The sequence below is a fragment of the Bufo bufo genome, chromosome 2 (genome assembly GCF_905171765.1).
Source record: "Bufo bufo chromosome 2, aBufBuf1.1, whole genome shotgun sequence".
NCBI classification, from domain to species: Eukaryota; Metazoa; Chordata; class Amphibia; order Anura; family Bufonidae; genus Bufo; species Bufo bufo.
The window spans coordinates 493,081,196-493,105,298 of NC_053390.1; the positions used below are offsets into that span (position 1 = coordinate 493,081,196).

The window sequence follows — 24,103 nt, forward strand, 5'->3', positions numbered from 1 at the left end:
ATTTGCTCGTTTGTCGGATAATTGCATCTTTTAAAAATCCTCCCTGGTCAGCTGCTTATTTCCCTGTGTAATGGGTGTGCTAACGACATCATACAAAGTCTACTTTGCACGACCAATTGTACGATCATTAATCCTCCTTGTAGTTTGCATTGGCTTCTCTTAGGCCTCATACACATGATGGCTATTAAATGGGGTATTCCCATCACAGACAATAGGAGCATATCGCTAGGATATGCTCCCATTGTATGATAGGTGTGGGTCCCACCTCTGGGACCCACACCTACAAGGAGAACTGAGTGGGGAGAGCTGTGGCTGGAGGACCCTGCTCCCATTCATTTCTATGGGGCAGACTGAAATATCTGAGCCAGCGCTTGGCTATTTTCGACAGCCCTTTTGAAATGAATGGAGGGCGGCTGCACATGCGCAGTGCGCCCTCCATTCATTTCCCCGCTCCGTTCTCATTGTAGGTACGGGTGCCAGAGGTGGGTGCCAGAGGTGGGACCCGCACCTACCAGATAATGAGGGCATATCCTAGCAATATGCCCCCATTGTCTGTGATGGGAATACCCCTTTAAGCCTCATTCACACATCGGTGTTTCACGGACGTGTGCTGTACATGTCTTCCACGGACAGCACACGTCCCCATTCATTTTGATGTGTGTATGCAGACATCAGTGTTTTAGATCAGTCCGTGTTTTCAGCACGGATTATTGCTCTTTGTCAGTGTTCACGGATCCATCACGCCCATTATAGTCTATGGGTCCGTGAAAGAAGAGATGCTTTGAAAATTATTTTTCAGCTGTTCAGTGTCGGTGAAACACAGATGGCACACGGACAGCAAAATGACCCAACACGGGTCCTTCACGGACAGCTACACGGATGCATCACTGACCACCTTCTCACGGATTTGAGCACAGACAAGGACGTGTGAAAGAGGCTTTACTTGCCGATGTTACACAAAGATTTTTATATGTAAAATCCACAGCGTAAGGCTACATGCACACCACCATAGGTGTTTTGTGGTCCGCAAATTGCAGATCCGCAAAAAAGGATGCCATCCGTTGTGTTTTTATATATTTTTTCTGATCCATTGTAACAATGCCTGGAACAGAGATACTGATGCGGATAGCACACGGTGTGGTGTCTGCATTTTTTTGCAGACCCATTGAAATGAATGGGTCCACATCCTATCCGGAAAAAAAAAACGGAATGGACATGGAAACAAACCATGTTCGTGTGCATGTAGCCTAATACAGTATGATCTACACTGTATAAATTTTGTATGTAGATTTTGAAACCCGCAGTATGTCAATTGTCTGTGCAGGTTTTTAGTGCAGATTTGATCCTTTGCTATGCATATGGTGAGATCTGGGGCAAATCTGTATCAAAATCCACAAGTAATATAAATGTGCGGAAAATGCAGTGAAATCCACTTGAAAAGTTTGCATAAATTACACTGCTGTGTGCACTTACCCTAATGCCTCATTCACACGTCAGTGTTCAGTCAGTGATTTCCATCAGTGATGGTGAGCCCAAACCAGGTGCTGCTCTTAACACAGAACTGGAGCAGATCTTTCCCTTATACCTGATCTCTGTGGAGGCTCCAATCCTGGTTTGGGCTCACAATCACTGATGGAAATCACTGACTGAACACTGACGTGTGAATGAGGCTTAAAGGTCCTTTTAAATGAGCACCAATAGACTTGTTATATTGTCAGTCGATGCTTGTTCCAGCTGAAATTGCGTTTCTGAAAGAACCTTTTGTTGTTCATGGACTGCGGGCTGTAAATGTTGTATAAGGTTTATAGATATTTATTTCTATGTATATAATAGGGGAAACTCTAAATACCACTACTATGGCATACGTCTAAAACCGGATTCTCCTTTGAACCGACTACAAGAGGACACCCAGTATATGGCAATGAGACAGCAGCCCATTCATCAGAAGCAAAGGTTGGTGAGCCCCTTTCACAGGTCTGTGCAGTAATGGTAAGTTTTCTATGTTGCATACAATCATACCTCAGTACAATGGCTTCTCATGGTAGAACAACAACTATGATCTAGATCATTGAAGAACTCCACCATAGGCTTAGCATTTAGTTTTAAATTCTGATTTCAAGTCCTCCTTGGTACATCTGAGGTTTTTCTTTTTGTCTTTTATTAATCGTACGCTTTTCACTAGGTATAGACCTTCACAAAAGATGGAAGGTATGCTAGATAACACTCCAAACAGCAGCCAGCACACTTCTCCAGAGCAGTCCGTAGCTGCCCAGAGCCAGCATCACCAGCAATTCATAGGTAAGTCATAGTAATGCCCATTACGGCCTTTACGCCTGGCCTGCAGTTTTTTGCCGCTGGTAACATTTTAGAGCAGCAAAAGCTCAGTTTTTTTTCAAGGTTTTATGTGTTGGTGTGCCTTTTGATAACTTATAAAAATAATTGCTTTTATTTTGCTTTTAGATATGTCCCATGTGTTCCAGATTTTCCTGCACCGGATCTCGGCACCATACTCTTACCAGATGGCATTTCCATGACCGATATAAAGAATTTGCAGCTTATGTATCGGCGACACTGTGAGGTTAGGATTCTTGTTTTATTTGGGTGCAGACATGAGTTTTTCCTCAATAAATCAACAGAGATCCCATCCTGCTTCATATTGTTGATTGTGTACCTCTAGTTTACATTTGGTCAGGATGCCCGTCAACACCAACTGATCTTAATGACACCTTTATTTTTTCAAGATGAATTGTCTGATGAGAAAAAATATAATCTTTTACCTGCAGGCAACTATTGATGTGGTTATGAATCTACAGTTTCCAGTACATTGAGAAGTTATGGCAGGCATTTTGGAACTCGAAGCAACCTCACCAGACGGTTCTAACCACGTGGCAAGGTGCTAAATCAAAATTCATGCCACTGGATATTGTAGACTTGTTTCACTTTTCAGTCCTTTTATAAAACCTGCATTGTAACCTTTAACACATAGATGCTTGATCCATGAATAGCTCAAGCACTGTGTTTAGATGTCAGCCCCCAATAATTAACAATAGATTCTTATTACGCAGTGATGAGGAACCAGAAGCCCTTTATCCAAAGACAAATTGATGGTTATGTGTAAATATGAACCCATTATGAGAGGATGAGGAGCTGTGACCATATCCTGTATCAAGCCCTTGTAGAAATTCTCATCCCAGATGTTCGTCTTCCTGTACCCATTGAGTATATAAAATGTATGCAGATATTTAAAATGTATACTTGGTGATTTCTCCTAGGTTAGGTTCACATGGTGGAAATACACCTCAGGAAAATCCAACAGGTATTCAAAGCAGGGACCCAAGGCAGACAGATCTGCATGTGTATTCGGCCAAATTTAGTGGGGTTAATCTGTGCATGGCCACTCACCATGGTTTCTGTAAGGAAACCCTGCAAGGATTGACTTCTTCAATGAGTTCATATGTTAATCTTATTTTTAATTTTTATTTTTTTACACTGTTTTTCGCTGTGAAAACTCTCCAAAATCCTTAAAATAGCCTCTTAAATCCATAAAAGTCTCTTAACCCCTTGGCACAGAACGCCGTACATGTACGGCGGGGGACGCATTGCCAGAATGCATTCCGCCGTACATGCATGGCAAGGATGATCGGGAGAGGTGCGCGCGCCGATCACTTCAGGGGTCCGGCAGTCCCTGGTAGCCGGGCCCCTGCTGTATCCGCCGGCATCGCTGTTTACAGCGATGCTGGAGGATTAACCCCTTCGCTGACCGACATAGAGTGTGGATTTGCGGCAGGTGAGTAATCGCATAGAGTCCCCGCGCTGCTGTGGCGGGGACCCGATGAGGGACAAGGCAGCTAGATGCCGTGCAGAGGCTGCCCAAATGCCATGCACGCATCGGGAACTGCCTTCTACGGGAGCCGAGGAGATCCAGCCTCAGGCTGGGTCTCCTAGGCAACCTGTTGGTGTATGACTCGGTGTCCTACACTAAGGCCTCTGTCACACGGGGCGTTTCGGGAAAGGGTGCGTTGCGGGGAACATGCACACGATTTTTCGCTTGAGTGCAAAACATTGTAATGCGTTTTGCACGCGCGTGAGAAAAATCTGCATGTTTTGGTACCCGAAACTTCTTCACTGAAGTTCAGGCTTGGGATCTGTGTTCTGTAGATTGCTATTATTTCTCTTTATAACCATGTTATAAGGGAAAATAATAGCATTCTGATTACAGAATGCATAGTACAATATAGCGCTGGAGGGGTGAAACGAATAAATAAAAAAAAAATGTAACTCACTTTAATCCACTTGATCGCGCAGCCCGGCTTCTCTTCTGTCTTCTTTGCCGGTGTGCAGGAAAAGGACCTGTGGTCCGTCACATGATCTTTTACCATGGTGATGGATCATGTGTATGACCGGAGTGACGTCACCACAGGTTCTTTTGCTGCACACAGCAAAGAAGACAGAAGAGAAGACGGGCTGCGCGATTCAAGTGGATTAAGGTGAGTTACATTTTTTATATCTTTATTTTTTTCCCTTACGCCCATGACAGCACCCATTGAGAGACCGCCTCCATCCAGGACAGGGAAACAGGAACTTTCGTGAGAGCTCATAAGGAGGAGCATGGCCCCAAGACCACCATGTTCCTGTTTCCTGTCTAGGACAGATGAATGTTCGTGGGTAGAGAGAAAAAAAGGTTTAGGCTGCAGGGCCCGGGAGAATTGTTTTCAGAGTGGGTTACCTGTTCCGGCGTAAGCCTCCTCTAGAGCCGCCGGCCGAGTCTGGTGCTCGCTGCTGGGGTCTGGGTACGCCGAGGCTGAGGTGCGTCCGGGCACGCCGGTTCTCCTCACCACAAGCCTTCTCAGGGGGACAAAATCTCGCGATCCAAGCGAGATCCGGTTCTCGGCTCGAGAACTTTCCGGTATTTGGAACGCAGCCAGCGTGCGTTCCGGAAGGTAGGAAGTGAATTTCCTACTTATGCCGCAGATAGCTTCAGCAGGAACCCGACCGAGGGAATTGATCCCACAGGGAGGCGCACGGTCCATGCAGCCAGCCCAGCCAGCCTTGTAGGAAGCCAGATTTTTTGGATCCTGGAGTCACTCTATCCCACAGCATCATGGAGGCGGAGAGTGCCACAACGCGCCGATCAGCAGGAGGGTCCATGAGAGCAGGACCGGTACTCCTGGTGGGGTAAGGGGGGATCATTCCCCATCACTTGTTTTTCTTTAGCCAGGCTAAATCTCCTTTCCCCCTTTCTTTTCTTGCTTTAGACTATAAAAGAGGGTCCTAGGAAGGCGGTCTCAAAAACCAGGAGGGAAGGAATGTGCCGTCTGTAAAAAGAACTTTCACCTCCTTGGTCGAAAATGCTATGTCAACATTGCATTGAGAAGCTAGTGGAGGAGGAGTCCCCATCCCTTCTGCAGAGTATTAGGGATATGGTGAAGACAGAGGTCTCTGATTCCTTGAAAGATTTCAAAAAGAGCTTCCCTTCTGTAGCCTCGAGCTCCCTTGGAACCAGATCAGGCATGGCTAATAAATCTGACTCTGATCCTTTAGAAGAAAGTGATACAGGGCAAATCCTAGATAGCCCAGACTCGTCCCAGGATGAAGAATCCACGGGCAGGCCACTTTTTTCCCCGGATGATACGGAGGCTTTACTAAAAGCAGTTCGTGCGACCATGAAGGTAGACGAATCCAAAGACCCAAAGTCAGTTCAGGATATCATGTTTGGTGACCTCGGGCAGAAAAAAAATCTAGAGTTTTTCCCGTAAACGAGAATATAAAATTTCTGATACAGAAGGAATGGAAAAGACCCGATAATTTTTTTTGTCCCTAAAAATGTGAAAAGGAAGTATCCTTTTGATGAGGCAGACTCAGTTAATTGGGACAGGCCTCCTAAGTTGGATGCACCTGTTGCAAAAATCTCAAAAAAATCAGCTCTACCGTTTGAGGACTTGGGTACTCTTAAAGACCCTATGGATAAGCGAGCAGAGGTTTACCTAAAAAAAAGTTTGGGAGACCTCAGCTCAAGCATTCAAACCTAATATTGCCGCCACATCCACTGCTAGGTCTCTGAAGTTATGGCTAGAAGAATTAGAATCTCACATTCAGAATAAATCCCCGAGAGATCAATTGTTAGCCGTTTTTCCCACTCTACTTAAAGCGGTAGACTTTATTTCTGACGCCTCAGCAGATGATTTAAAATTAAATGCTAGGTCAGCTGCACTTTCCAATTCAGCCAGACGAGCTATTTGGCTAAAAGGATGGTCAGGAGACACTGGATCAAAAAATAAGCTTTGCGCAATTCCTTGTCAGGGCGATTATCTTTTTGGGTCTGTCTTAGACGACCTTTTGGATAAAGCTTCAGACAATAAAAAAAGGGTTCCCTGTCTCCAGACCCCCGAAGAAACTGCGTTTTTGCGAAAAAAACAAAGATTTCTATAGGGGCCAGAGAAAAGACTTCAGAGCAGACAACAAGAATAGGAAAAGTAAGGGCTTCCTGTTCAGTTCCCAATCTTCCTCAGCCTCTAAACCATCTCAGCAATGACTGTTTCTCTCCCGTGGGTGGCAGACTTTCTCACTTCCTTTACGCTTGGGAAAAAATCTCCTCAAGTCCCTGGATTTTAAGCGTTATAAGAGAAGAGTTTTGTCTAGAGTTTGTCTCTCACCCACCGGACAGATTCAAAATTACAAATTTTCTAGGAAATTCGAAGAAAAATCTAGCTTTACAACAGGAGATTACATCTTTACTTCGAAAAAATGTTCTAATCCCGGTGCCAGAGGCGGAAAGAGGCAGGGGTTTCTACTCTTCCCTTTTTCTGGTTCCCAAACCAGATGGAACATTCAGAACTATCATAAATCTAAAAGATCTAAATCAGTCCCTCTCTTACAAAAAATTCAGAATGGAGTCGATCCAGTCAGTTTTAAAACATCTTTTCGGGGGCTGTTTCATGGCTACGATAGATATAAGAGATGCATACTATCACATCCCTATTCAGGTGGACTGTCAAAAATTCCTCAGAGTCGCTGTTTCAATAGGAGGTCACATTCAGCACCTACAATATACAGCCCTTCCCTTTGGGATTTCTCAAGCTCCCAGACTTTTCACAGAAGTCATGGCGCATGTAAGAGAAAGAGACATTCTAGTGATTCCTTACCTAGACGATCTCCTGGTGGTAGCAGAGTCAGAATCCCTTCTCGAGTTACACCTCAAAGAAGTAGTACAGATCCTAGAAGATCTTGGCTGGCAAATAAACTGGGAAAAATCACATTTAATACCTTCCAGGTTCGTGTCTTTCTTGGAATGATTCTGGACTCAAAAAAAAAACTACTCTGTATCCTACCCCAAGACAAGATTCAGAGATTAATACAAGAGGTTCAGTCTCTAATGTCTACAAAAACCCTACTATCCTATCAGACAAGCAATGGCGGTCTTGGGCAGAATGACTTCCACTATACCAGCGGTCAGTTGGAGCCATCTTCACTCCAGACCCCTACAGTGGCAAATTCTGAAGGAATGGCAGGGTACCCTCCGCCCATTAGATACACCCCTCACACTCACCCCCCAAGTGATCCAGTCTTTCGCTGGTGGCTGAATCCTGTAAACCTGTCCCAGGGGCTCCCTTGGATCCAACAAAATTTTGTTACCCTTACCACCGACGCAAGTCCTTCCGGTTGGGGGGCCTGTTGCCTAGGGTACTTAAGGCAAGGTGTTTGGAAAGAGCAGAGTCTAGACTCAAAACATGAGGGAACTGAGAGCGGTTTTTCTCGCCTTAAAAGATTTCTTCCTCTACTTCAGGGAAAAGCTATAAAAGTTTTTTCGGACAACGCCACAGTTGTCTCCTACTTGAACAAGCAAGGAGGAACCAGATCAGAAAATCTTATGCAGTTAACAGATATCTTTTCCCTTATAATTCCTTCTGTTCCGTCCCTTATGGCAGTACATCTAAAGGTACAGAAAACAAGGTGGCAGATTTCTTAAGCAGAAATACACTAGACCAGGGGGAATGGTGTTTGAATCAAATGGTCTTCGATCAAATAATTCAACTTTGGGGTCGCCCTCATCTGGACTTATTTGCTACCAGAGAAAACAGAAAGTGTCGTCTTTTCTTTTCCCTCAGCGTGAGAGATTCACCAACAGGGATAGATGCCTTCTCCCTTCATTGGCCGAACCAGCTCCTCTACGCCTTTCCTCCGTTAAGACTTCTTCCAAGATTCCTACAGAAGTTGAGACAAGAAAGAACGACAGTGATCTTAATTGCTCCATTCTGGCCCAGAAGAACCTGGTTCACTGGTTGAGGAAGCTATCCTTGACAGACCCTTGGATTCTCCCGGAGAGGCAAGACCCTCTGTCCCAAGGACCGGTCAACCATCCAAGTGTGAGGCAGTTACACTTAACAGCATGGCTCTTGAGGGGGAAATCCTAGAAAGTAGAGGACTCTCCAAGAAAGTAGTTTCCACTTTACTATCCTGCAGAAAGGACATCACTCTTCCATTTATCTCAGAATTTGGAACACCTTCCAAAGTTTGCCAAAGATCCGGTGAATCCTTTAAATCCCCACCTATGTGTAAGGTTTTAGATTTTCTGCAAGCCGGTCATGAAAAGAATTTGAGGCCAAGTACTCTTAAGGTACAGGTATCCGCTTTGAGTGCATTCTTTGATTCTCCCATCGCTAACCACCCTGGGTCCGAAGATTTTTTAAAGCCATCAGCAGGCTTAGACCTATATCTGGACCTTCAGTTCCCCCCTGGGACCTCAACTTGGTCCTCACGGAGCCTCCCTTTGAGCCACTTAAAGAGTTACCCATAAAAATCTTGTCCTTCAAAACAGCTTTTCTTGTGGCAATTACCTCAGCAAGGAGGGTTGGTGAGATTTCGGCTTTTCACTTGCCACCTTACACTAACATCCTAGATGATAGGGTACTCATTAAACCAGACCCTTCCTTTTACCGAAAGTGGTTTCTATGTTTCAGAACACAGGACATTATCCTTCCTTCCCTGTGTCAAAATCCGAGAAATAAAAAAGAGGAAAAACTCCATTGTTTAGATGTAAAAGATGTCTATCCCATTATCTGGAGGTTACTAGTCAGTGGAGGAAAACCTCAAACTTTTCATTCAATTTAGTGGGAAAAAAAGGGTCTCCCAGCTCTACTAAAACCCTTTCCAGATGGATCGTGAGAGCCATTAATTTGGCCTATTCTTCAACTGGAAAGGCTCCCCCGGGGGGTTTTGGTGCTCATTCCACAAGATCAGTTTCCACCACTTGGGCAGAAAGGGCCGACGCTACCTTAGAACAGATTTGTAGAGCAGCCACATGGCAGTCCCGGCACCTTCTTTCGTCACTACAGATTAGACCTAGGCACTAGAGAACAACTAGCCTTCGGTAGGAAAGTCCTCCAGGCAGTAGTCCCCCCTAAAAAAAAAGGGTTTCTTTCTATTCGTCTCTCAAGGGTGCTGTCATGGGCGTAAGGGAAATTTAAGATTACACTTACCGGTAATCACTTTTCCATAAGCCCATGACAGCACCCGGGTTTATTCCCACCCTATATAGAAATATCTTAATTTTAAAAAAAAAAAAAAAAAAAATAAATATATATATATATATATATATATATATATAATGGCAGCACCGTCACAGTAGAAGAAATGGATAAAGGGTGCACAGGCCCAGTATGGATATAAGCGATGAAAAAGGGCAGCACTCCAATAGATAAAAATAACTTTATTTACCCAGCCTTATGGGTAAAGTTATTTTTATTTTTATCTATTTGAGTGCTGCCCTTTTTCATCGTATATATATATTATTATACACATACTTTTTTTTTTTTTATAAAATATATAAAATATGTAAGAGTGTGTTCTAGGGCAAGTTCTTGAGATTAACTGGTGGTCTTGGGGCCATGCTCCTCCTTATGAGCTCTCCACAAAAGTTCCTGTTTCCTGTCCTGGATGGAGGCGGTCTCTCAAGGGTGCTGTCATGGGCTTATGGAAAAGTGATTACAGGTAAGTGTACTCTTAAATTTTTTAACCCCTCCAGCGCTATTGTACTATGCATTCTGTATTCAGAATGCTATTATTTTCCCTTATAACAATGTTATAAGGGAAAATAATAATGATCGGGTCTTCATCCCGATCGTCTCCTAGCAACCGTGCGTGAAAATCGCACTGCATCCGCGGATGCTTGCAATTTTCATGCAGCCCCATTCATTTCTATGGGGCCTGCGTTACGTGAAAAACGCACAAAGAGGAGCATGCTGCGATTTTCACGCAACACACAAGTGATGCGTGAAAATCACCGCTCGTGTGCACAGCCCCATAGAAATGAATGGGTCAGGATTCAGTGCGGGTGCAATGCGCTCAACTCTCGCATCGCATCCGCGCGGAATACTCTCCCGTGTGAAAGGGGCCTAACAGGCAATGCATTACAATACAGATGTATTGTAATGCATTGCAGAGGGGATCAGACCCCCAAAAGGATGGGACAGAAATAAAGTTTAAAAAAAAAAGTAAAAAAAAGTGTTTTGAATAAAAAAAAGAATGTTTCAAGTAAAAAAAAAAAAAAAAACACGCCCCATTCCCCTGATTTTCTAATAAAAAACCGCCAAAAAACTGCATATATTAGGTATCGCCGCATCCGTAACGAATGGCTCTATAAATATATCACATGATCCACCCCATCCGATAGACGCCCAAAAAAAAAGTTTTGGTCCACTTACATCACTAAAAGTGCAACACCAAGCGATCAAAAAGGTATATGCCCCTAAAAATGGTACCAATCTAACCGTCACCTCATCCTGCAAAAAATGAGCCCCTACATAGGACAATCGCCCGAAAACTGTAAAAACAATGACTCTCAGAATATGGAGACACTAAAACATGATTTTGTTTTGTTTGTTTCAAAAATTAAATCATTGTGTAAAACTTACATAAATAAAAAAAGTATATATATTAGGTATCGCCGCATCCGTAATAACCTGCTCTATAAAAATATCACATGACCTAACCCCTCAGGTGAATACCGTAAAAAAATAAAAACTGTGTAAAAAAAAAAGCTATTTTTTTTGTCACCTTGGATCACAAAAAGTGTAATGGCAAGCGATCAAAAAGTCATACGCACCCCAAAATAGTGGCAATCAAACAGTCATCTCACCCCGAACAAAATGAGCCCCTACACAAGACAGTCGCCCAAAAAATAAATAAAACTTTGGCTTTCAGAATGTGGAGACACTAAAGAATCTTATTGTTTTCTTTTAAATGCTTTGTTATGTAAAACTGAAACAAATAACCAAAAAAAGTTGTCATATTTGGTATCGTCACGTCCATGACAACCTGCTCTTTAAAAATACCACATGATCTAACCTGTCAGATGTATGTTGTAAATAACAAAAAATTAAAAACTGTGCAAAAACAGCCATTTCTTGTTACCTTGACTTACAAAAAGTGTAATATAGAGCAACCAAAAATCATATGTACCCTAAAATAGTACCAACAAAACTGCCACCCTATCCCGTAGTTTCGAAAATGGGGTCACTTTTTTTGGAGTTTCTACTCTAGGGGTGCATCAGGGGGGCTTCAAATGGGACATGGGACATGGTGTCAAAAAACCAGTCAAGCAAAATCTGCCTTCCAAAAACCGTATGGCATTCCTTTCCTTTTGCGCCCTGCCGTGTGCCTGTACAGCAGTTTACGACCACATATGGGGTGTTTCTGCAAACTACAGAATCAGGGCAATAAATTGAGTTTTGTTTGGCTGTTAACCGTTGCTTTGTTACTGGAAAAAATGTATTAAAATGGAAAATTTTGCCAAAAAATTGAAGTTCTCAAATTTCATCTCGATTTGTCAATAACTCTTGTGGAACACCTAAAGGGTTAACAAAGTTTGTAAAACCAGTTTTGAATACCTTGAGGGGGGTGTAGTTTCTAGAATGGGGTCCTTTTTTGGGTGGTTTCTGTTATGTAAGCCTCACAAAGTGACTTCAGAACTGAACTGGTCCTTTAAAAAGTGGGTCCTTTAAAAAGATTTGCTTCTAAACTTCTAAGCCTTGTAACGTCCCCAAAAAATTAAATTTCATTCCCAAAATGATCCAAACATGAAGTAGACATATGGGGAATGTAAAGTAATAACTATTTTTGGAGGTATTATAGAAGTAGATAAATTGATACTTGGAAATTTTGAAATTTAATAAAACTTTTTTTTTTTACTCCCATTTTACAATTGTCATGAAGTACAATATGTGACGAAAAAACAATCTCAGAATGGCCTGGACAAGTAAAAGCGTTTTAAAGTTATTCACACATAAAGTGACACTGGTCAGATTTGCAAAAAATGACCTGGTCCTTAGGGTGAAAATGAGCCCGGTCCTTAACCACTTCAGCCCCCAGTGCTTAAACACCCTGAAAGACCAGGCCACTTTTTACACTTCTGACCTACACTACTTTCACCATTTATTGCTCGGTCATGCAACTTACCACCCAAATGAATTTTACCTCCTTTTCTTCTCACTAATAGAGCTTTCATTTGGTGGTATTTCATTGCTGCTGACATTTTTACTTTTTTTGTTATTAATCGAAATTTAACGATTTTTTTGCAAAAAAATGAAATTTTTCACTTTCAGTTGTAAAATTTTGCAAAAAAAACTACATCCATATATAAATTTTGCTCTAAATTTATTGTTCTAAATGTCTTTGATAAAAAAAAAGTTTGGGTAAAAAAAAAATGGTTTGGGTAAAAGTTATAGCGTTTACAAACTATGGTACAAAAATGTGAATTTCCGCTTTTTGAAGCAGCTCTGACTTTCTGAGCACCTGTCATGTTTCCTGAGGTTCTACAATGCCCAGACAGTACAAATACCCCACAAATGACCCCATTTCGGGAAGTACACACCCTAAGGTATTCGCTGATGGGCATAGTGAGTTCATAGAACTTTTTATTTTTTGTCACAAGTTAGCGGAAAATGATGATTTGATTTTTTATTTTTTTTTTCATACAAAGTCTCATATTCCACTAACTTGTGACAAAAAATAAAAACTTCCATGAACTCACTATGCCCATCAGCGAATACCTTGGGGTCTCTTCTTTCCAAATTGGGTCACTTGTGGGGTAGTTATACTGCCCTGGCATTCTAGGGGCCCAAATGTGTGGTAAGGAGTTTGAAATCAAATTCTGTAAAAATGACCTGTGAAATCCGAAAGGTGCTCTTTGGAATATGGGCCCCTTTGCCCACCTAGGCTGCAAAAAAGTGTCACACATCTGGTATCTCTGTAGTTGAGGAATGTGTTTTGGGGTGTCTTTTTACATATACCCATGCTGGGTGAGATAAATATCTTGGTCAAATGCCAACTTTGTATAAAAAAATGGGAAAAAGTTGTCTTTTGCCAAGATATTTCTCTCACCCAGCATGGTTATATGTAAAATGACACCCCAAAACACATTCCCCAACTTCTCCTGAGTACGGAGATACCAGATGTGTGACACTTTTTTGCAGCCTAGGTGGGCAAAGGGGCCCACATTCCAAAGAGCACCTTTCGGATTTCACAGGTCATTTTTTACAGAATTTGATTTCAAACTCCTTACCACACATTTGGGCCCCTAGAATGCCAGGGCAGTATAACTACCCCACAAGTGACCCCATTTTGGAAAGAAGAGACCCCAAGGTATTCGCTGATGGGCATAGTGAGTTCATGGAAGTTTTTATTTTTTGTCACAAGTTAGTGGAATATGAGACTTTGTATGAAAAAAAAAATAAAAAAATAAAAAAATCAGCATTTTCCACTAACTTGTGACAAAAAAGAAAAAATTCTAGGAACTCGCCATGCCCCTCACGGAATACCTTGGGGTGTCTTCTTTCCAAAATGGGGTCACTTGTGGGGTAGTTATACTGCCCTGGCATTTTCCAGGGGCCCTAATGTGTGGTAAGTAGGTAAATGACCTGTGAAATCCTAAAGGTGCTCTTTGGAATATGGGCCCCTTTGCCCACCTAGGCTGCAAAAAAGTGCCACACATGTGGTATCTCCGTACTCGGGAGAAGTTGGGGAATGTGTTTTGGGGTGTCATTTTACATATACCCATGCTGGGTGAGAGAAATATCTTGGCAAAAGACAACTTTTCCCATTTTTTTTATACAAAGTTGGCATTTGACCAAGATATTTCTCTCACCCAGCATGGGTATATGTAAAATGACACCCCAAAACACATTCCCCAACTTCTCCTGAGTACGGCGATACCAGATGTGTGACACTTTTTGCAGCCTAGATGCGCAAAGGTGCCCAAATTCCTTTTAGGAGGGCATTTTTAGACATTTGGATACCAGACTTCTTCTCACGCTTTGGGGCCCCTAGAATGCCAGGGCAGTATAAATACCCCACATGTGACCCCATTTTGGAAAGAAGACACCCCAAGGTATTCAATGAGGGGGATGGCGAGTTCATAGAAATTTTTTTTTTTTGGCACAAGTTAGCGGAAATTGATATTTTTAATTTTTTTCTCACAAAGTCTCCCGTTCCGCTAACTTGGGACAAAAATTTCAATCTTTCATGGACTCAATATGCCCCTCACGGAATACCTGGGGCTGTCTTCTTTCCGAAATGGGGTCACATGTGGGGTATTTATACTGCCCTGGCATTCTAGGGGCCCTAAAGCGTGAGAAGAAGTCTGGAATATAAATGTCTAAAAAATTTCACGCATTTGGATTCCGTGAGGGGTATGGTGAGTTCATGTGAGATTTTATTTTTTGACACAAGTTAGTGGAATATGAGACTTTGTAAGAAAAAAAAAAATAATTCCGCTAACTTGGGCCAAAAAAATGTCTGAATGGAGCCTTACAGAGGGTGATCAATGACAGGGGGGGTGATCAATGACAGGGGGGTGATCAATGACAGGGGGGTGATCAGGGAGTCTATATGAGGTGATTACCACAGTCATTGATCACGCCCGTGTAAGGCTTCATTCAGACGTCCGTATGCGTTTTGCGGATCCGATCCATCTATCAGTGTATCCGTAAAAATCATGCGGACATCTGAATGGAGCTTTACAGGGGGGGTAATCAATGACAGGGGGGGTGAGCAATGACAGGGGGGTGATCAGGGAGTCTATATGGGGTGATAACCACAGTCATTGATCATGCCCCTGTAAGGCTTTATTCAGACGTCCGGAAGCGTTTTGCGGATCCGATCCATCTATCAGTGGATCCGTAAAAATCATGCGGACATCTGAATGGAGCTTTACAGGGGGGTAATCAATGACAGGGGGGTGATCAGGGAGTCTATATGGGGTGATCACCACAGTCATTGATCACGCCCGTGTAAGGCTTCATTCAGACGTCCGGATGCGTTTTGCGGATCCGATCCATCTATCAGTGGATCCGTAAAAATCATGCGGACGTCTGAATGGAGCTTTACAGGGGGTTGATCAATGACAGGGGTGTAATCAATGACAGGGGGGTGATCAGGGAGTCTATATGGGGTGATCAGGGGCTAATAAGGGGTTAATAAGTGACGGGGGGGGGGGGGGTGTAGTGTAGTGGTGCTTGGTGCTACTTTACTGAGCTACCTGTGTCCTCTGGTGGTCGATCCAAACAAAGGGGACCACCAGAGGACCAGGTAGCAGGTATATTAGACGCTGTTATCAAAACAGCGTCTAATATACCTGTTAGGGGTTAAAAAAAACACATCTCCAGCCTGCCAGCGAACGATCGCCGCTGGCAGGCTGGAGATCAACTCTCTTACCTTCCGTTCCTGTGAGCCTGTGTGCGCGCGTTCACAGGAAATCTCGCGTCTCGCGAGATGACTCATATATGCGTGACTCTGCGCAGGGCTGCCACCTCCGGAACGCGATCCTGCGTTAGGCGGTCCGGAGGTGGTTAAGGGGTTAAAAATACATCCTTAGAATTAATATACAAGTTTTCTTTAATATCTGTAATAATCCATTCAACCTCAGTGTGGAGCTGTGGTGCTGCTAATGCACAGTAACATAGTTTATAAGGCTGAAAAGGACATCTGTCCATTCAGTTTGGCCTGTCATCCTGTAAGTTGATCCAGAGGAAGGCAAAAAAAAAAAACTGAGGTAGAAGCCAATTTTTCCCACTTTAGGGGGAAAAAAAATTCCTTGCCGACTCCAATCAGGCAATCAGAATAACTCCCTGGATCAACGACCCCTCTCTAGTAGCTATAGCCTATATTATTACACTCCAGAAATACATCCAGACCCCTCTTGAATTCCTTTATTGTACTCAACATCACCACCTCCTCAGGCAGAGAGTTCCATAGTCTCACTGCTCTTACCGTAAAGAATCCTCTTATGTTTGTGTACAAATCTTCTTTCTTCTAGATGTAGTGGATGTCCTCTTGTCACAGTCACAGTTCTGGGGATAAATAGATCTGGGAGATCTGGTTTCCAGAACTGTACACAGTACTCCATGTGTGGTCTGACTAGTGATTTGTAAAGTGCAAGACTATGTTTTAATCACAGGCATCTATGCCCCTTTTGATTCAACCCAGGATCTGAGGAGCATTGCCTGCCTATAAAATTCCTCACACCTACTAGACTCTTTCCATAAAGAGAAATGGTACATCCCGAATTTTGACAAAGGCCTCTAACCTAGTTAAGACAGATCTCTGCTCTGCACTGATGAGGCTAGTTTCACACTAGCAGCAAGGAACTCCGGCAGGTGAACAGCTAGTGCACTCTGGCCCCATTGACTATAATGGGCAAACGTGCCGTGAGGCGGCTGGAATAAAACTACAATATGTCGTACTTTTATTCTCTAAAAATGATGTACTGGCTTGGCTATCATCCAAGTTATAGAGCATTGACTTATAGGATTGCTACCTTATATATGGTGTCATTCTAACTTAAAGTAGTATAATTCCGACTATAAATGAAAAAATAGTAGCTCTTTGCGCACATTTTTGATCAAACGTGTTTCGGGCCCATCTACCAGGCGTCAAGGTGGCATCTGCAGAAGGGTCCCTAACACTAACAGAACTGCCTCTCCTGGCCTTGACTAAGCCTAAAATATCTGCCTGGGACTTCTTAGCAGAGTATGAATGTAGCTGGTTCATACACCGCCTTGAATATTGTAGGCTTAGGCTACTTTCACACTCGCGTGTTGTGCGAATCTGTCATGGTCGGATCTGTTCAGATAATACAACCGTCTGCATCCGTTCAGAACCTATCCATTATTCTCTTTCAATGGTGTTCAAGACAGATCCGTCTTGACTATGTTAAAGTCAATGGAGGACGGTTCCGTTTTCTATTGTGCCAGATTGTGTCAGTGAAAACAGATCCGTCCTGGCACACAATGTAAGTCCATGGGGACGGATCTGTTTTCACTGACACAATCTGGCACAATAAAAAACGGATCCATCCCCATTGACTTACATTGTGTGCCAGGACTGATCAGCTTGGCTCAGTTTCATCAGACTAACACCAAAAGCGTTTTGGTGTCTGTCATCAAAGCGGAATGGAGACTGAACTGATGCATTCTGAGCAGATAGTTTTCCATTCAGAATGCATTAGGGAAAAACGGATTAGTTTTGGACCGCTTATGAGAGCCCTGAATGGATCTCGCAAACAGAAAGCCAAAACGCCAGTGTGAAAGCAGACTTGGTCAAGCCCAGGAGAGGAGGCAGTTCTGTTAGTGTTGGGGACCCATCTGCAGAAGCTACCTTGACGCCTAGTGGATGGGCCCAACACACGTTTGATCAAAAATGTGCGATAAGAGCTTCTATTAGGTATAATACCACTTTAAGTTAAAATGACTTATTTTTCAGTTTTATTGTTTGTATGTGAGCTGTTGTGCTGCCTTAACTTTTTTTTGTTTGCTTCCTGCATGCTAGCTTCATGGATATGCATTTGCGATTATGAATGTGATAGTCTAAATTTTCTTGTACATTATATCTGGTGTCATCAAACACGGAAGATAGGGTCCAATGCTGACCCCTGTATATGTATCAATAATAACCACCCTCTGTTATTGTTTTTATCCCCAAGCCAGTTACTTGCCCACTTAAACACATTTTCCTTTAGTCCAAGCATTCTCATTTTATGTAACAACCTTTTATGTGGCTCAGTATCACATTTTTAACAACCTTTTATGTGGCACAGTATCACATTTTTGAAAACAATCAAGTTAAATGACATGTCCTGGTCCAGTCTAGTTTTACAGGACTGATTCTTCAAAAATATTTTCTCGTACTTTTTTCCATTGGGGGACACAGACCATGGGTATAGCTTAGAGGTATTAGTAGGAGGGACACTATGCAAATATAAAAGATGGCTCCTCCTCCTCACGCTATACCACCAGGAGGAACTCAGTCTTTGCTTAGTGTCTGGTGAAGGAGGTTGACACTTTTTGACTACTCCCTTTTTGTTATTTTCTTCTAGATGGGGACGCTGGTCGGCATAGCGCCTTCCTGGTCCCCCGTGGAGTGCCCGCCGCTGTCTTTGGACGATGCCTGGCTGCCTCAATTTGTCCCCCAAGAAGACAAGTGGATCCGGGCTCGACCTGTTAGCTCCGGCATCCCACCTGCTGCTGCCCTCCATCCAGAGCACTGAACTCGGGTGAGTCAGATGTCTGAAGAGGTGAGCCCAGCTGGTATCGGTCTGAGGGAGAAGACTTCAGGAGCAGATAAGTACATACTCTCTGCTCCCCCTCCCTCCCTCCGACCCTGCCATGATACCTATGGGCCGCCTGGGTGAATGGGGACTTGGGTGTTCTGTCTGGGGCTTCTGGGGGCACTTATTAAGGGCAGTTACCCATACTGGGGTTTCATCAACTATCGGCTCCCACTTTATCAGCGGCAGCTCTGCTATCTGAGCGGCGCCAATGCGGCGCCGCTCTTCTCCACTACCTCAGCAGCGGCTCCCTCTTCATCGGGGGCTTCCGACTCCTCTGCAGGGGGTGCTGTACTTTCTTTGACCCCTGCTACGCCGCGTTCGGCGCCGGAGGCCATTTTTTTTCATATAACACAGGCAGTGAAGCGCGCGCTCTTTTCGCGCTTCTAGGACGCGTCCTGGGGGCGGAGCCTAGCGCTTTGCTCCGGCTGACAAGAAGCTCCTCACGCCGTCTGGCTGCTCCCCTGCTCCTCTGGGTGTTTTTCCTGTGCTGTTGCCTAGGTGGTAGGACGTTTCTTAACTGCAGCTTCTGTTTTTGTTTGTGGGTTGCCATCATGCCTAAGTCTGGTAAGACCTCTTCACAGACCCCAATTGGGTCCTGTATGGAGTGTCTTCTCCCACTTTCGGTCATTGGTACCTGTGCCTCCTGCCCTGGACGGGATCACCCTTCTCCCCCTTCTCTTGCCCAGACCAGCCCTCCCACGGTCCCTGCGGCTCCCGCTTGGGCATCCGCCATGTCCAGTGCGGCTGCTGATTTGGCCTTAGTCGCCAAGGCAGCCATGTCCTTTATGGAACGTATGGCAGTTTCCAACCCTGTGGCGCCTACCACTCAGTCTCCTCGCAGTGGTTCCCGCAGAGGACGCCTAACTACTAAGAGGCAGCGTGAGCGGCAGCATCCTTGCTCGGATGACTCCGCTTCTCCCCCTCGTCTAGAGGCGTGTTTAGACGACTCTTCCCCCCCCCCCCCCCAGGGAGCACAAGTCTGAAGGGGAGTTGTCCGGCTCGGACGAGGTGATGGAGTGGGACCCTCCGCGGCTGTCCGTGACACCTTTAATCTCAAAGGGGATTCTCCCCCTTCCACTAGGAGGGAGTTCGCCCTTTTTCCACCTAAAAGACCGGAGGCTGCCGTCTTTCCGGTCCATGAGGAATTTTCCGCGGTCTTATCCAAAGCTTGGGACCGTCCTAATCAAAAGTTTTCTGCCACCAAATGCATGGATACTCTTTTTTATCCTTTTCAGGCGGACAGTGTGGAGAGGTGGTCTTCTCCCCCTAAGGTGGATCCCCCGGTGGCCAGGTTAGCCAAAAACACGGCCCTCCCTGTCCTTGATGGCTCCTCTCTGCAGGACGCGGTGGACAGGTGCCTAGATTCACTTTCCAAAGCCAGTTTCTCACTGGCGGGCACGTCCCTGTGACCTGCCTTTGCCTCGGCATGGGTGGCCAGAGCTCTTTCGGTGTGGTTACAGTGCCACCACCAAGACCTGGCGGGACAAGATACGTCTGCTGACACGCTGGATTTGGTTCTCCAGATGTCTCAGGCTTCCAAATTCCTCTGCGAGACTTCCATGGACATCCCTCTTTGCCCGCATTTCAGCTCTCTGTCATTCAGCTCAGAGAGGTCTGGTTAAAGGTATGGGACGCCGACGCTGCTTCCAAGCGTTCCCTTGCTAACCTCCCCTTTGAGGGTTCCCGACTTTTTGGGGCTCAACTGGACGAGTTCATCTCTGCCGCTACTGGGGGCAAGAGCACTCATCTTCCCCACACCTAGGTCCAAACGCCCTTTTCGCACCAGGTCTTCGGGTTCCCGGTACCAGTCCTTTGGCCGCTTCTCTTCTAGCAGGACGTCGTCTGCTTCCTCCGCTGGGGGGTCGCAGGACTCCTGCTAGAAGCGCTCCTTCAAGCCCCAGCCTTCCTGGCGCCCGAGGGCGCAGTCGGCCCGGCCTGCTGCTTCCAAGCAGTCTTCCGCATGAAGGGACGCCCCCACCCCTCGTGGTGGGGGGCCGCCTGCTCTCTTATCAGCAGGTTTAGAGGGCTCATGTTCAGGACACCTGGGCCCTGGAAGTTGTAACATCGGGTTACAAGATAGAGTTCGCGTCCAGGCCGCCGGAACGATCCTGGATCTGAAACTGCTCAACAAGTTTCTGCGGGTGCGGAGGTTTCGAATGGAATCCCTACGCTCCGTTATTGTTTCTCTTCTCCCAGGGGAGTTCCTCGTGTCCGTGGATATCCAGGACACCTATTTGCATGTCCCTATCGCAGAATCTCACCAACGATTCCTGTGTTTTGCCATTGGTGGCCGGCACGATCAGTTCGTCGCCCTGCCTTTCGGTTTGGCGACCGCCCCTCGGGCCTTTACGAAGATCTTAGCGCCGCTCATGACGCTTCTTCGCACCAGGGGCATTACCGTGCTACCCTACCTGGACGAGATCATGATAAAGGCTCCCTCGCTTTCGCAGGCCGAGGACAGCGTCCGGATCACTGTTCAGACTCTGGAACAGTTCGGCTGGCTGATCAACTTCCCAAAATCCTCTCTCCTCCCTTCCCAGAAGCTCTCCTTCCTGGGGATGTCTTGGATACCTCAGCCACCAAACTGTTTCTTCCAGACTCCAAGTCTTCCCAGATCCAGGGGTCGGTGTCGCACCTGCTGCGCTCCCCTTGTATCTCCATCCGGTAGTGCATACAGGTCCTAGGTCTTATGGTAGCCTCTTTCGAGGCCGTTCCATTTGCTCAGTTTCACACTCGTTCGCTCCAACGGGAGATCCTCTCCCTCTGGGACAAGACCTCTCGTGGTCTGGACGATCGCATCTGCCTGTCTCAGCGGGTTCGGGCGGCTCTTCCTTGGTGGTTGTCCCCGATGAACCTGAGGTCGGGAAAATCCTTCCTCCCGGTCTCCTGGACGATCGTCACCACCGATGCCAGCCGTTGCCAGGGTTCTCCATTCTCGCACGGTCCAGGGGGTTTGGTCGGGGGCGGAATCTCACCTTCCGATCAACATTCTGGAGCTGAGGGCGATTTTCCACTCCCTCTTCCATTGGACTCCTCTCCTTGCGGGCCGCCCGGTGAGGATTCAATCGGACAATTCCACGGTTGTGGCTTACATCAACCATCAAGGCGGGACCTGCAGCCGGATGGTGATGCAGGAGGTAACGAGAATTCTGCTGTGGGCGGAGTCGCACGTTCCGATGTCAGTGGTATACATTCCAGGAGTGGACAACTGGACAGCGGACTTTCTAAGCCGCAACAAGGTGGATCCAGGCGAGTGGTCTCTGCATCCAGATGTATTCAAAGACGTCTGCCGCAGATGGGGCCGTCCGGATGTGGATTTGATGGCGTCCAGGCTCAACAACAAACTACCAGTGTTCCTGGCTCGCGCTCGGGATCCGAAGGCGTACGGGGTGGACGCACTGGTGTCTCCGTGGCAGGACTTCAGCCTCCTCTATGTCTTCCCTCCGCTTCCTCTGCTACCGAAGGTTCTACGCAGGCTCGAGGTGGAAGGGATTCCGACCGTTCTCATCGCCCCAGAGTGACCTCGCCGCGCATGGTTCTCAGACGTGGCTCAGATGCTGGCGGACGCCCCATGGCCTCTTCCCGACAGAGGATCTACTGTCTCAGGGCCTGCTCTTCCACCGGAATTTACAGTCTCTTCCTGAAGAAGAAAGGGTTCTCGGATTCAGTGATTAGAACCATGATCAGAGCGAGGAAGCCGGCTTCCTCCCGGATTTACCATCGTACCTGGAAGGCCTTCCTGACCTTTTGTGAGAACTCGGGTTTCCCTCCCCTTCGTTTTTCCATCCCTATGGTGCTATCGTTTCTTCAGTCCGGACTTGAGATGGGACTGTCGCTGAGTTCCCTGAAAGGTCAAGTTTTGGCTCTGGCCGTCTTTTTTCAGAAGTCCCTTGCTCTTCTGGGTCCTGTGAGGACTTTTCTTCAGGGGCTGGCGCATTCGGTCCCTCCGTATGTCCCCCCTTTGCCTCCTTCGGATCTCAATTTGGTCCTGCGCGCTCTACAGACTGCCCCCTTCGAGCCTCTGAGAGGTCTCCTTGACTTTTCTCACCTGGAAAGTGGTCTTCCTTGTGGCCATAACTTCCATCAGGCGGGTATCTGAGCTGGCTGCACTTTCCTGCCAGGAGCCTTTTCTGGTCTTGTCCTGCCTTCCTTTTGTCCTTCTCCGGCAAACCCCAAGGAACGGGCTCTCCATTCCCTGGATGTCGTCCGGGCCCTGAGGGTATATCTGACGGCTACCGCCTCCGTCCGCCGTTCAGACTCCCTCTTTGATTCCTGAGGGACCTCGTAAGGGTCTGGCGGCCTCCAAGGTCACTGTGGCGCGATGGATCCGCTCGGCTATCTCCGTGGCTTATCGCACTCGTGGTAGGGTTCCCCCGGCTCGGATTACCGCTCACTCCACTAGGGCGGTAGGAGCTTCCTGGGCAAGGCGCAATCGTGCCTCTGCGTCTCAACTGTGTAAAGTGGCCACCTGGTCGTCCTTACATACCTTTACGAAGTTTTATCAGTTGCATTCGCTGGCTTCGGCTGATGCTGTCTTTGGACGCAGGGTTTTGCAGGCTGTGGTTCCTGTTTGACCGATGGACGTTCCTCCTGGCGGTGTTGATGTTTTTTTCCCACCCCATGGACTGCTCTGGGACGTCCCATGGTCTGTGTCCCCCAATGGAAAAAAGTATGAGAAAAGGAGATTTTTTATTTTTTTTTGTGAAACTCACCTGTAAAATCTTTTTCTCGTCTTTTCCATTGGGGGACACAGCTCCCACCCATTTCTGCCTGTTGCAGGAGGGGTATTCAGTTCTGTTTGTGGTTGGACTTCATGGGCTTTGGTCTGATTGTTTCCATTATTTTTTCTGGTCTCCTTCTCCTACCACTTTTGCAACGCCTGAGTTCCTCCTGGTGGAGCCTGGGGGTATAGCCCGTGGAGGAGGAGCCATCTTTTATATTTGCATAGTGTCCCTCCTACTAATACCTCTAAGCTATACCCATGGTCTGTGTCCCCCAATGGAAAAGACGAGAAAAAGATTTTACAGGTGAGTTTCACAAAAAATCTCCTTATTTGGTACCCTATAGTTTTCTGACCATTATGTAATTGGCACGCAGTAAGCTGTTAATTTGACTAAAAGGAGTTAATTCCTCATTTCCTATTTTATTTTAGGTACGTTGACTCAGGCTATCAGGAATTTTGCAAAGAGTCTGGAGGGATGGCTGACAAATGCAATGTGTGACTTTCCTCATCAGATTGTTCAGGCAAAGGTAACCATTAGCATACCTGTACACATTGCAGATTACACATGGTTTTTCTGCGTGGATTTTCATGCTGAAAAATTGCAGCATAAATACAGTACCAACAAACAATGAGATTTACCGGATCTCATGTACACTTTGCATTTATTTTAACATGTAGAAATTGACCTGTCATGTGGATTTTAAGATCTGTAGAGTGTCAATTGTATGTGCGATTCCGATGGTTTTCCCCACAGACTTCAATGGGGTTGTTAACATAAA

The 24,103-nt window shown here is 45.7% G+C and overlaps 1 protein-coding gene across 1 annotated transcript in view; it reads left to right on the top strand.

Annotated features, from left to right (window-relative positions):
* The window catches only part of RFX2 (regulatory factor X2), a 136,160-nt gene that overhangs the window by 80,743 nt on the left and 31,314 nt on the right, over positions 1-24,103 (top strand). The window contains 10 exon segments of the mRNA XM_040417787.1: positions 1,834-1,953; positions 2,183-2,298; positions 2,461-2,472; positions 2,475-2,578; positions 2,784-2,813; positions 2,815-2,885; positions 3,051-3,082; positions 3,085-3,135; positions 3,138-3,215; positions 23,754-23,851. Coding sequence (XP_040273721.1) covers positions 1,834-1,953; positions 2,183-2,298; positions 2,461-2,472; positions 2,475-2,578; positions 2,784-2,813; positions 2,815-2,885; positions 3,051-3,082; positions 3,085-3,135; positions 3,138-3,215; positions 23,754-23,851 — 712 coding nt within the window.